The sequence below is a fragment of the Poecilia reticulata genome, linkage group LG3 (assembly GCF_000633615.1).
Source record: "Poecilia reticulata strain Guanapo linkage group LG3, Guppy_female_1.0+MT, whole genome shotgun sequence".
Lineage (NCBI taxonomy): Eukaryota > Metazoa > Chordata > Actinopteri > Cyprinodontiformes > Poeciliidae > Poecilia > Poecilia reticulata.
In genome coordinates, this window is record NC_024333.1 from 22,039,586 (window position 1) to 22,054,396 (window position 14,811).

At 35.8% G+C, this 14,811-nt stretch overlaps 1 protein-coding gene across 2 annotated transcripts in view; it reads right to left on the bottom strand.

The window, feature by feature from the left end:
* kcnq1.1 (potassium voltage-gated channel, KQT-like subfamily, member 1.1) overlaps positions 1 to 14,811 on the bottom strand; it is a 49,399-nt gene that overhangs the window by 16,477 nt on the left and 18,111 nt on the right. For both annotated transcript variants that reach the window (XM_008405689.2, XM_008405688.2), the window contains exons 5-9: positions 14,597 to 14,693; positions 9,257 to 9,397; positions 2,970 to 3,080; positions 1,431 to 1,526; positions 1,129 to 1,245 (exon numbers count right to left, since the gene is read on the bottom strand). In XM_008405689.2, the coding sequence (XP_008403911.1) occupies positions 1,129 to 1,245; positions 1,431 to 1,526; positions 2,970 to 3,080; positions 9,257 to 9,397; positions 14,597 to 14,693 (562 nt within the window). The remainder of the gene's footprint in view (positions 1 to 1,128; positions 1,246 to 1,430; positions 1,527 to 2,969; positions 3,081 to 9,256; positions 9,398 to 14,596; positions 14,694 to 14,811) is intronic.

Sequence of the window (14,811 nt, forward strand, 5' to 3'; positions counted from 1 at the left end):
TATATATAGCTACACATAGAAGATCAGCCATAACAGCCATTGACAGATATAGTGAGCCTGGTATATCTTGTTGCAGTGGAAAGGATGCTTAGTCAACACTTATTTTTTTTTCACTTAAACATTTTTGAAGATAAGTCACACCTCTGACTTTTACAGTACTCGCCTAAAGCAGTTGTAACCCCCTATTGTCCCTCTCAGCAGGACATCAATGAGACATGTGAAACTTCTTAATAGCTTACTCTGATGGGATCTAATGACAGAAGCTCTAAGTAACACATTCACTGAGTACCCACCCAGGCGCCCCTAGGCAAAAAAGATCTATAGAACAAAACACTTTGTGACCCATCCAGATCTTCTTTTGACACGTCTTTGCTAGTCAGAGAAATTTTGGTCATAAAAGGAAGAAAAAGCAGGAAAAAATCATCAGCATTTGGCTGTCAAATTATTTTGTAAGAAAAAAGCCAAGTATCAAAGCATACAAAGACAAGTTGAATGTTATTGAGTGAATTGGTATCAATAGTTTTCTTCACCTAAATAAAAAAAAACTATTTTGTATCTACTCAGTATATCTCTATGCGACAATAAGACCTGCTTGAAGAGCTTAAATAAGTAATTAAGACAAAAAAGCAAAACCAGAACAATCCTATATAGAAACATGATTTCTGTGTCTTTTTGAAACCTATACAAACATTACTCCCTTACATGCACCTACCTCAAGAAAAAGAATTAAATGTCACAAGTCATCACCATAATCCAGTATGACTTTTTTTTAAATCCAAGCCACAAGAAATGGAATGTATGACACAGTTTGAAGAGTATCAAGGGATTTGAATTTCTCAGTATTTTTATTCAACCCCCTGAAGTCTGTGTAATGTAGTTGGTGATGGTGCTCTACTTGCTGTCCTATTTCTTTATCTTATTTCACAGCACAGAAAAATATTCATGAAGTAAAATAAAAACATTCAGCAAAAAAAAAAAAGAGAGATACACCTTCACACTTGCACTGGTCTTAATTCACAATCCACAGCATTCCAGGGTTATTCCCTTCAAACTGCATTATTTGACTTTGTGTATCTGAAATTATGGTAGGAAGTGAAGAGGAGTGAAATCCTTAAAATGATTACTAACCGATTTTTTTTGCTTCGGGCTGTAAAGAGAGGAGGCAGGGATGTTGGATTTCTTTCTCAAAAACAGCTTGAATGTAGCAGAATCAAAGTTATCCACTGCAAAACATCTCCACGATGTCTGTGGAGACATGGAAATAGAAATGTATTGGAATGATTGATACACTTCATTCTTGACCATATTTTTAAAAAAAAAGACAGAAAAAGTTGCAGAAAAGTTTTCTCTGAGTAATACAAGTTGGGCTCTGAGACCATTCAGTCCCCCAGCTTTTCTGAGGTTTCCTTTGAGGTTTTTTTTTTAAATACCTGTATGAGACAGGCAGCTGCAGGAATCTGCCTGTTGAAGTGTTTCTGTCTTTGCTTTTGCTGCACCTTCAGGGCAAAGCCAGAACCTAAAATTCCCTGTGAACAACAACAGAGTGATTTTTTTTTCCTTGTTGCTTATTAATTCCATTTTAATCCCACAGATGTGAGCATGAATGTGGGCCAAAAACTGAGAAGACATGAAATGTTTATCGGAAAAACATTTCATTTTTTTAGTCATGCAGAACACTGATACAAAAAAGAACACAAACGTGGATGTAAACACTTTCGTAACAGTCTTTTTTACCTTTTAGAGACTTGACAACGACTAAAATAATTACTGACAAAATCGATTCATTTATGTCATCTCAACTTAATAATTCTTTTAAATAAAAAATAAAAAAACATATAACTCTTCAGTTTACATTATTTTTGGACAAGCATTTGGTCATTTCTAAAAACAAAAACTGAGTATAAGGTAGTTGTTAATGTAAAAAATAAAATAGTGTTTTTTGCTATTTTTTTGTAACAACTGACTTCATATGAGAGCAACTATTCAGAACACATAATCATCCACATCAAGGTTTCAAATCCACATCAGATATTTTAAATATAGATTATCTTAAACTGGAGCTGTTTCATGCAATGTGTGACAATCCCCTGAGTCATTTAATGTTCAGCTTGTAAAACTAAGACGGATTTCATTTAAATGTAACTGCCAAACAAAAACTGTAATAAAACAAACTAAAGGTGAGATCAAAACATGTTAAACAGAGCACAAAACAGCCCTACTATAGCCTTTTGCATTATATATATACTTTATGTGTTTAATACTTAATCCATGTGTTATTAAAAACTTTTTACCCAAGCCTTAATTTGTGGATTATTTTGCCTTAGAAACATGGCTGTGCTATATAATTAATTTATGGTCATAAAGGGTCAGCACCCAGTCAGTCACAAATGGCTGAGCTATTGATTCGTTTCAGCTTATTTAGTGTTCCAGTTCAATATTAGTCTACTTCAATAGACCTTTGTTCATTTTGTACTAAATAAAAAAAGGAAATGTGTGTTTACATGCAATATCTCAAAAGTGCAGGCTCCAATTTCCAACCATAAGTTCTCATAATGAATGTCAATACACTTTTCCCCCAGGTAAATTTCTTCTGATCAGCGTTATAGAGAGCAAACTGAGAGATGTTTGGGAGCAAAGCTGGCTTGATTGACATGCCTGGGAGTCTATAATTTAGTGACTTATGAGTCACAGAGAGACAAAACACCTGTGAACTTCAGTCGCATGTAAATTATTTTGACTCATGGCTTTTATCTTGCTGTCATCTGTCGGTGGAATAGGCAATCCATCTCTGACAGACAGTTACACTGTTGTTAGTTATGTTAGCTGTGTTGTCTGTTGTACTCAATTTTCTTTTCTCCATAATTATGGCTTATGGCTTACAATAATTTAACTACCAAACTCTCACAATGAAGATATCCATAATTTGCATTTTCACAAAACAACAAATCATACTGAGTGCATCCACTTACTGCAGGCAGAGCAAAAAACGATATGGCAAACACAGAGAAGCAGGAAGCAATGGTCTTCCCAATCCAGGTTTGAGGCACTTTGTCTCCGTAGCCAATTGTAGTCACAGTCACCTTTAAAACAGAAAAATAGAAGAAAAAAAATGTTTATCCATACAAGAGATTTTTTGTTTTAAAACCAGTAATACAATCATGTAAGTAAATTCATTGCAGTTCTTATGTGGTTGTTCTTCACAGGTGTTCAGTTGTGTGACAAAGTGGTTCCGTTTTTGTTTTCCTCTTGTCCCTTATACATATTTCTGATTTTGTTAATATCTCTTTAGTCTAGAGTTGGTCATAATGCTTTAATTTATTTCTGCCATAACTTTTCTTCACTCACTATCTTGCGTTTGTATTATGTTGCAGTCTACATCCATGCATATGTTTTATTTGAAACCAACTTCTGAAGCTTTAGGTGCATATGAATGTGTCTTTCGTTTCTGGTAAATTACTTCCTTGTTTCTCTTTACTCATCATTGTTTGTCCCTTTTAGATGCTGCAGCTGGAGCAAATGTATGGGAGGAGCCGGCCCAGTATTTCCTGTTTACCTGGGTGGCTGATGTCTCTATTGCATCAATGGGTTCTATCAAATGGAAGGTTTTTTGTATTGTATTGTTTGTTTGTTTTTTTTTTTTTAAAGTCACCTTTTGAGTTGCCTGGTATTAAATGTTTTATTTTGCAGACTATTCAGCTATGTAGATGAGTTTGTAAATTATATTAATAATTGTATTCCTGTTTCTTTGTTTAGAATTTGTTATTTGGTTTGACCTGTTCTATTATGGTATAGTCTAATGAAGAGCAGGTGTGTTACCAATTTCTTATAAGATCTGTAAGATTTCAGATGCCTAAGATAGATTTCAGAGCCTAAAAAAYGCTAAACAGTAAAAATCACAAGAAGATCCTGGAACTGCCAGCAGTTTCTGTTCACCTGCTTTGAGCCTCTGACTGCACTACCTCACACTAGGACATTAGGTTTCCTAAGTGAAGATTAAAAGAGCAGCTTATGTTAGTTGCCAGTTGTCACAACACCATGGTTGACCTACAGTGCACTGCACATGGATTCCCTTGACATGTTTTCACATTCTGTCACACTATGACCAAAAACTTCAGTCTATTATCTTTTGATTGTATATGATAAACTAACTCCCACAAAGATGTGCATAATTGTGCATTTTAGTCCATTCTTCATTGAAAAACCACTCAAGCTGACTTGAATGGCAGAAGGGCTGGATACCATCTGTGAGAATTAGTGGTGCACATCGATTTACAAGTCTTGCAAGATTTAGACTTGGCTTTCTTATTCAAATACATAAATATAGATTGATCTGAACCATTTCATTCTGGCTCTGGCTTCATGTCCAGGGCTATTGTCCTGCTTATATGAGAACATCTGTCCCAGTTTCAGGTGGTCCACAGCCTCTAATACCTGGCAGCTCTGTCATCCTCTACTCAGCTCTGAGAAATGTTCCCAGTACTTTGCTGACATGATCATGTCCCACAATGTTAACATTATGTTTAGGGTGACCTGTAAACTTAGTTTACTCCACACATATGATTTGCAAATAAACCAAAGAAGTAAATTTTTTCTGCCATCTGACCAGACTATTTGCTTGCTGTATCTCTTTGATGGCTTTTAGCAAACATTTTGTGGCTTTGTTTTAATAATGGATTTGCTATTTGTTGGGTCAAAATTCATAAGATGTTTTGAATGTTGATCAAAAGTTTTTGGTCGTCACATTCCGTTTTTTTTAAATATTGAATATCCAATATTCTTAGATAATTTTTTTTTTATATAATTTATTTCCTTTTAACTCTTCTTCCAGTTTCTTTTTAAAGTCTGTTTGGCTGTGAACACAACAGTTTGACCTCAGTCACATGAAATAAGTCTAGATTTTGCTTTTTTTTTTCTTGGGATTTGGTTTACCATGAATATTGAATCCATGCAGTCAAAACACTGCATGGATGCTCTTTAAATATGTTGTACCTTTTCTCTCTCAACAATCACATTGCTGGCCAGAAGCACACGTCTAGTTCAAGGTGATAATTATAACACCTGAATGTCCTTTCTCCTTAAAATATCTATGTGCTTACTATATCTATGAATTATTTAAATTGATTGTAAGARGCAATAGACCTGTCCTGTCTTCATTATAATGCTGATCTTATCCTATTCAATAAAATATTTCATTATTTAGGCATACATGGAGCATTTACACATGTCATGAAGATATTTTTTATTTTTGACCACTTCCATAACAATGTCTCTGAATTGAACTGGATTTATTAGTTGTCTGTCAGCAGTTCTTCCATAGCTGACTAAGGCAGTGTGCTGAATAAATTGCCTCTTGATATTTGGGATCTGTAACACAGTAATCTGCTGGGAAATACCCCCACCCGTCGGCCAATACGGTAGGTAACGATGCAGACTTTGGTCACAAGCCACTAGAGAGACACTGCAGTCCAGCAGTTTGCATGGGAAATTCCCCTGCTGCTTAAATCTGGCAACAGCCAAATAAAATAATAATGGATAATATTGTAATAACTGCCAAAAACATAATCATGGCCAACTTAAACATAACTAGGCCAATGAAGTAATAGCTTGCCAGTAATGTAAAATGTTTTTTTTAAACAAGTATCATGTCACTACAGCTGCAAGTTATAGCTGCGTAATATAACTTTTATAAAAAATATATTTTTTTAGATAATTGTTGAAATTGTCACTGTTTCATGAGATGAAAATCTGTGAAAATCAAATGTTTTATTGCATTTTAAAATTCACTTTATTCCATTTAAAAACGGCCAAATTATTACATCATGTGCATTTATTACATTAAAACTTTTTCTTACATTAATGATTACAACACGTACCTCTTTATCAAAATCTCCAGGATAAGAAAAAGTTGGTATCAGTATAGATTTCTCATAATTGTAAAATCACAACTTACTTGTTACTTGGGCTGCAGCTATCATGGATACATACCTATATTTTAAAAGGAATAAGGAACCAAGAGTGGAATATGTAACACCTGTGGTGACCTGATTTCAATGGCCTTCCAACCATTACAAACTTATGTAAAGGGTTAAATTAGATGGCTTCATGTTATCTACAGGTTGCTCTTAGATTCTAAACCATGTTTTTTTTTCCTTTCTGACCATGAAGATAGAAATATAAAATATTGTATTGATGGTCAAAAGGCAAAAAACAGGAATAGTTTATAGGCCTTAGGCCAAAACTGTCAAGGTCTAGCATGGGGTCTGCATTATTAACACTCCTTTTATGTTGTATGGCTTTGCTTGTTTGTGTAGGTTACAGTTATTTCCTGAAGAACTACAGCGTAACTTATTTTTGAGGAAAACACTCAAGACAACTCTTGCTCTTTGTAATAAATTCCCAGTTTTCCTGACCACAAAGTTGAACTTTTACCTCGTTGGTTCTCTCTCACATGTTTCTGCTGCAGAAGAACCGAAAACAAAATCACTGTGTGTAAAAACGGATAAAAAAAAAATCCATCAACCGAAACTTTTATTTACGTAAGAAAGGTTATCGACTCAACTGAACATGTGTGTGCTTTTAAAAGAGTCCCTTAAGTTTTTAGAAAGCTGAAGTTCATCCCATGTTCTCTTCACTATTTGTGTTAGTGCCTGCATTAGCAGCCCACTGGCTCTACCCACGAGTTTACACACTCCTACTTCAACAACAAAGCCACAGAGAAAACACAGACTGTGTTTGACCTTTCACAGTTGAAGAAATACAGCCCCAGGGTAGTCAAGTGTTCCTTAAAAAGAACAATATTTTAAAAATACGATCATAATCAAAGATCAGAGGTAAATCTATCATTCAACAATATAAGTGAAGCCATTCCCAGCTATAAGGTAAGTAAATACAACAGATAAAGGTTCTATTTTTAGTCCCAGTTTCAGATCATCAAAAAAAACTTTCATATGAGCTGCAGAATACATATCCGGTTTTCAAATAATTTCACCCACCAAGGGAAAAGAGCAATCCAAAAACTACCCTGTTTCTATGTGAAAAATGAATTGGCCTCTTCTAAATCATGAATTGACTATAATTAATATAAATATAAACAATCATTAATGATATATTAACATTGTTAGTCACACAGCCACACATTTGGAATTAATAAATCACAGATGTAGAATCTTTATAATAATAAGGAGAAAACAAAAAGATCTCTAAATACCTCATCCTGCTTAGATCAAAAGGAATTCAAGAACAGATGAGAAATATTGTCCTTGACCTCTAACAATCTGTAAAAGTTACAAAGTTATTTGTAACTTAGTGAACTATAGCAAGAGTTATAATCCACAAATAGAGAAAACGTGAAGTATTGGTGAACATTCCCAGGAGTGGTCAGTTAACTAAAATCAATCTATGATTGAGCCAACAGGTTTCTTTTGAATATTAAAGCTTCAAAGTCCTGATTTTATTCTGACTGACAATCAATGGAGGCAGCTAAATATTAGGGTAATGGCAAGTAGGCCGTCTGGCCAGAAAAGCCTTGAAGCTCATTACCGAACAAATTTCATCAATTAAAACGTGAACAAATCTGGCTGATAATTATAGGAAGTGTTCAATTAGGGATGTAACTTTCAGAGTCATGTCATCTTAACAACAAATAATGAGTATGTATGTTGTCAAAGCATGGTTTGAAACACTCACAAAGTGACAGTTAACCTGTTGAAAACTTTCTTTAAGCTTAGTATTTTCATATGCTTTAAAATTATGCCATCTGTTTGTTAACACAGACGAAAAATTTATTTTCCATATGAAATTAGACATTCAACACTCTTCAATCTGCCTTTAGCGACTAGAGCAATCCCAAACTAGTGAGAAAGAGGCAGTAAATACAATCCATTGAGCAATAAAAAGCAAATTTTAATGGGGAATCGCCAAAAAACAAAAAAAGAATGCCTCTCTGCAGCGAAGTGACATATTCTGTTAGGTACATCTTTAGCAACTTGGCATTTTATTTGCTTGCTCTGCAATGTGAATCGCACAAGTAACCAGCTTGTTTATGCAAAAACTAAAATGTTATCCACACTGCAATAAATCATATTTTGGACAGTGGACGCTGTGAAGACGCAGCTTCAATATTTCCTCAAGTGGTTAATGTGTGTCTTTTTAAATGAGATAATAATGCAGATGAATTTTACATTATGTAAGGAGTTATTATTAAGGAACTAAATTATTTTGATGCTGCTTATCTTCATTTAGCTATGGGTCATATAGAGAAATGCCTCAATAAAGATTAGCAGCTTGTATGTTTAAACTGTTGTAATTGTTAAAAGGTGAGTTACAAATCAGTGCAGTCCTAATTGCAACATTTTTTTTATTTGATCAAACATTGTATAAATTGAAACAAGTTTAAAATGTAGCTCTKTGTGTTCCATTATCTTGTTTTTTACACTGAGTGAATATGCACCAAAGACGAGACTTTGACTCAGTAGAGTCACATGACTATTGTAATGAWGAGATGGTGTTTGCAAATTGAACTCTGTGATTAAGCAGGTGATAATCTCCTATGAACAGCACCCTGCTGCCTGGTTTAGAGCTGGCAGACAAGAAGTGTAACATGGGAGCACAAAACTCCAACAGAKGAGCAATAACTTAAATAACATTACAAATGTTAAGAATACACTTTGAAAAACAGTGCTTCTTGTAACAAGTGTCTGGTAAAGGTTTGGTTACTGAAACGTTGTCTTGATCATTTTAAATAGTAATTTGAAAATCTGCATTTCATACTTGTGTACTCGTAACTGATGCGATCATGAAAACTGCCATGATCATTAAAAAAAATAAATGTCTTACGACAAAAGTGACTAAAACCAAGGAGAAACTTTACATCTCACATTGTAGCTGGAAACTATAGTCCACTCTGCTGAAGTTATTTTTTTATGCACATTTATCTTTTTGTTCCATAATAGTAATTTTTTTTTTCTTTTAATACTACATTGTCTGACTTGGGTGTGGATTTGCTGAGACATCCGCTTCAAATTTGTTTTTATTTTTTTAATCTCCAAAATGATGAAATTGAAATTAGTCAGAAATAGCCTGACAACATTTCCTAGATTTATGGACAACAGCAATTCCTTGTCACCTTAGTTGATTATCAAATAATCACATGCATTAACTCAGCTCCTTTTCTTTGTATGTACCACAAGGGAGTGATTAAGTTTTCCCATAATTATAGACATATACAAACAGTCATAACCAGTAGAGGTAGTCTTACCACTCCCCACCACAAAGCATCTGCATAGTTTCCAAACCCAGTGGAACCTGTGCTATCAGCTGCATCCTTTTCTGCCAGGTAGACAAAGTAGGAGGAGAAGATCAGGCTCAGAAACCCAATGTACAGAGTGGTGATCAGCTCCTGAAATACACATGAAGCAAAACAATAGTTATTTCAATCTTAAACCAAATATCTTTTTAAGGTAAACTACTCTCTGATAGTCATCACTTCCCAGAGGTGTCAGTTTTATTAAGCTTATTTGCTCATGGTCTCTCACATATAAGTGTTATCCAAATGGCATATGGATTTGAATATTCATGTAAACATGGCATGTGAATAAGATTAAAATATATCGCTATCCCATGTAAGTCATTCACTTACATGGGAATGACTTACTGTCACCATTCTGTCCTGGTGACAGAATGACATCAGGATAGATGTCATTCTATTGATATTGAATATTGTTGCTCAATATTTTCTTGGATAACATTAAATAGACAAAACTTCTCCCTACAATTATGTCCATGCTTTTACAAATGGGGCAAAATATAAAACTGTTATGTGCTGGGCTGTTTTTAGGTTTGTTATGTGCTCCTGACTCTCTTTCTTTCTTTGATTTGATCAGTCTGATTTGATCCAGTGCATAACGTGTCCCTAGTTATTCCTCGTTACTCTAGTATAATTCTGTTTCTTATGCCTAGCTATTCTTTAGTTTTATATTTATTTCCTAGTCCCCTGTGTATCCTCTCTCTCCCTCTCCTCAGCCTGCCGGCTGCTCCTTCCCCTCACACCTGCAACCTGTTAGCTAATCAGCCCAAGTCTTTTCTTCCAGCAGTCACCCTCACAGTTTTTAAACCCCTCTCTTCCTATCACTCTGTGCTGGTTCCTCCTCTAATACCCTGTTTCTCTCCCCCTGCCCCCATTTATTCCCTGTTAGCGTTTTTCTTGGATTTTTTGTTTTTGTTCTGCTCTGACTCCTCCTTTGTAAGTTTTTCATCATTTTCCTTTATAATAGAACAGTCACCATGAGCCATGCTCCCAGCTCCTGCTCCATTTTGGAGTTCACCAACAAACACATCATGATAAAAACAATGCTTTCAACACAGCTTTATGAAGAAGATTTTTCCATTTGTTGCTTTACTGTCACACATAAATGATTATTTGATTTATTAAATGAAATTTATTAAAGGCCCTACGTCAAAAGTTAATCTCTTAAACTTGATGCTGCGCTATCCTTGGCATCAAAAACTGCCATCAATGAGCTACTGGCAATGAGTCTCTTACATAGCTGTGTAGAAATCATGGCCTACACTCTTCTTTGCAGAGTTGTAGTCATTCAGCCACACTGGAAAACTTTAGAGTCTGAATGGTCTGTTTATAGTCCAGACGTAAACTAGGTCACTGTAAAAACAAGCACCCAAACAGAAATGGCTTTGCAGCTATTATTTCATTGATGTCAATGACTTTGTTTCTTGTCTGTTTCTAGGTTTTGCTCTACAGCCCTGCAGCATGCAAAAAGTGTCAGAAGACAAAACATCGCCTCCTTATTTCCACCTGTTTGCATGCGAGTACAAACCACTACTGGAGAATAAGAAATGTAAAGCTAAATGTTTCATAGAATGCAAACGAGGTTCCACAGAATGTTCTCATTTTATCAATTCATCAGGGAGGAAAACATCAGTGTGCATGTGTTTGTACTGCCATCATTTCCATCAGTGAACTGAATAACTGAGCCCCTTCGCACTCTCCAAAAAAGAAAACTTTCCACAACTTTAATGTTTGTAGATTTTACTGTTGAGTCTCTTGGACTAAAATTACTCAGGGCTGATGTCCTGATGTCTTTTCAAGCTGTTGCACTTCAGCTGTAAAAAAACAATAAAAAAAAACTGTGGACGGTACCACACACGACCAGTATTGCTCGTTGAGTGGATAAGTATTTACTACCACTGCCTGCAACAGCAGAAAATTGGAACCAAATGAAAAGAGGGAATAGTAGAAACACAATGTCTACCCCTGCAGCTTTGTTCATGCCCTCAATTAGTCGGAAACGTAGAGTACTCCTCTCTCCCCATGCGCTGCATTGAATAAAAAGAGAAAAAACACAAACAAACTTTAGCCTTATTATTGTAGTCACAATAAACAACTAACTACAATCTGCCCAGGAGCCAAAACTCTCGTATATCGTTGATGTATAATCACTTACTATGCGATTTAACATCTGCTTTAAGAGCCATGCTCCCCAGTAGTAATTATTTAGAATGACTTCCTGTTGAGTAAAACTACTCCATCTGCTTTAATGTAACATTATAAACCCAGATAAAACTCTGCTTGTTATAAAAACAAACTAAACAAACTATAAAAACTTAATGGATTAAGTATTAAACAGATTTCTAACCATTATTCAATGTTTAGTGGCCATTTTCACCTGGCAACCTCTACTGAACAAATGTTTCCATATGCTAGACACCAAACTGGACAATTACATTTACAAGCAAGAAAAAAAAAAGATGTTATTGCCAGTCTAGAAACTGCAGCTTTCAACACCAACATGGCAAATAAATTGTAAGATTGTATTGCAAGGTATTAGTATGAATAAAATGGTAGAGGAAGAGTGCAGAGCTCAGCCGACTTCTACACCATATCCAGCTACACACTGCACTGTGTTTTTTGGGGGTTACATGGGGCTTTGGAATATCATATGATTATGTTACTCTTAAAAAGGTAATTTCAAATGAAATGATGAGTAAAAGATATATAAAGTGCAATTCTCACAGAGTCAACACCTTCACAAGACACAGATGGACTGCTGATGCCTTTAATCAGAACTGAGTTTTACAAGGCCTCTCAGAGAGTCACTCTCGTAATCACACTCCTCTATCAGACTCCATTGGTGTTTATGTGTGAAGGCTGAGCCCTATTATGGGTCCAGCTCATATATGTGAAAGTAATTTGGTGCTGAAGCCCTCAAATTTCCTTTTCCACAGCCTTGAGTCCATGGCAAACATGGGTTGGATAGTGAATAGCTTCTGTCTGCGAAGAACATGTTTTGAATTAAATGTCCATGTTTTGTGTGACCATCAGGTTTCAGCTGTTTTCAAAAAAAAAAACGGAGGAAAGATTTGGTAATTAAACAAAAGTAAATCTAAAGGGTGCCATGTCTATGTTTTCATGCATCCAGAGATGAATGAAAACATCTCTGGATGCATTTTTTGCAGTTATAGCTGCAAGTCTTTTGTGTTTTGTCTTTATCAGCATTTCATATGTAAAGGCAGTATTTTCTGTCCATTCTTCTTCACAAAGCAGTTCAAGCTTAGACACATCAACACTATTTGCAAACAACAACTTTCAAGGTATGTCACAGACTCTGAGTTAGATTTAGGTTATGACATGGACTGGTTAATTCTAACATAAATATGCATTGATCTGAGCCATCCGTTGTAGCACTGGTGTATGACTGAGTGTTATAGCTGTTGTCCTGCTGCAGGTAAGCTTCCATCTCAGGCTCAAGTCTTCTGCAGCTTCTAATAGGTTTTCTTCCTGGACCGTTTTGTATTTAGCTCCATCCATCTTCCCATTAACGTTGGCCAGCTTCCTTGTCCCTGGTAAGTAAAAAGCTTTCCCGTACCATGATGCTTACATTACCATGTTTTACCATAGTGATGTCATGTTCAGACTACAGTGGATCCTGCTAAGTTATCATGAACCTTGGCTGTTTCTTTGATTAATGTGCTTCTTGCCATGTATGTCACTTAGGTATCAAACATACTTGATGACAATGTCTTGGGAGCTTGGCAACGAGGTATACTATTTACATTTTAACATGATGGATTCAACAGTGCTCACGATGTGTTCAAAACTTGGAATATTGTTTGATAATGTTATACTTGCTTTAAACTTCACTCCATCTTTTTCTGATTTGTCTGGTGTGTTCTTCATCTTTATGAACACGTTTGTTCGCTAATGTTTGCTAATTTTTTCCCAACCAAAACGCTCATTTGTATAAACACACCTTCTGCGCTCTTCCCTCCATTTGCCTTGAACCAGCCACCAAGCGAGTCCCAGGAGGAGAAAGGCTGTCGTTCTCCAATTGTCGCACCAGTCAATTTAAGGATGCTTATTTGTTCCCCGAAAAGTGATAAAATGGAAAAGTGGACGTTATGCTGCTAGCACTTAGCAACAACTCATAGGTGGAAGTGAGAACGCTGCCCAACTCAGATAATGACCCAGCCGGAACACGGTGTGCTAAATAGTAAAACATAATTTAACGAAGCTTCGAGGCAGATGGATGTTCCTTGAGGAATTTTAATCAAGGTACTCAAATCATTTGAGGAAACATTACAGCCCTACTATGCATGAATAGAGAATCATGCAAACCCCAAAAAACCCCAGGCTGGCCCTTATAAGCAGATCTTCATCATCATCTTCATAAGTCTTACTAAGGCACAGAGTCATCCTTGTAACAATTTTTGAAGGATGATTATTTTGAAAGTATAACTTGAATAACATGAGTATAAATAAGATTAATACATGGTGTGCTTTTGCTTTATCTTACATTGGCTTTTTTTGCATTTATACTGTTTTAATAAGTAACTTTTAACAACCTATAAAAAGGCACAAGATATTACACATGATGTAGTTATTACTCAAGATTAATAGAAAAGTACAACAGTGTACTTATTATATAACCATCTGGCACTGCTGATTTTAAAAGGATGGGTGAACATCTTGTGAACATTTTGTTTTTTATCTGTTTAAACGTTTTTACAGAGCTGTCAACATCACCGATCTCTGTTTGGAAAAGGTCTCTGATATTTTCCCTGCACCAATATTAACTGTCTTCATATCTAAGGTCAGCAGCTGTCGATAATCCTCAGCAGCTATAAGTGATATAGTCATCATGAAGGCAAGGAAGAACAGCAGGTGGCCCTGAATGAGTAAAATTCCTGACACCCTGCTCATCACTCATCACTTTCATATGGACATTAAAGGCAGCTACCATGGCCACTGGGGATAATCACAACCACCTCTGTGTCTCGGTTAAATGACACCCTGGAGAAAGACATAATCCTTTCCAGCTAATGTGTCTATAAAATTAAAAACCCAACCATGTTCATAATTGAGCTTTTTCTTGTACTTCTCTGCTCTGAATACTATTTTGATGTATATTCATGTGAACACCATCCATTTCATTGCATAGTGAGAAAAATAATACATGATGTGGAGAGGCTATTACTCCCCAGATGGAGAGTCCCCAGCTTATTTATAATAGTCTGAAACCCCAGTGACAGGAATGACTGTGGACTTGAAATATACAACACATTTAGAGCTGTGATTTTGTACCTGCCGATGGATGAAGACAACTGAGCCCAGGAGACGCCAGGTTCCTCCCTGCCTGTCAACATGCAGCATTCGCAGGATCTGCAGGAAGCGAATCCCTCTGGAAAAATGCAACACTTTTTACCTGCTGACAATATATGTTTGCCTAATACAAGTAGACATCCCAGTGCAGACAATAGAATGGAAGTAATAATAAATGTTACATAAATTAAGCTGCT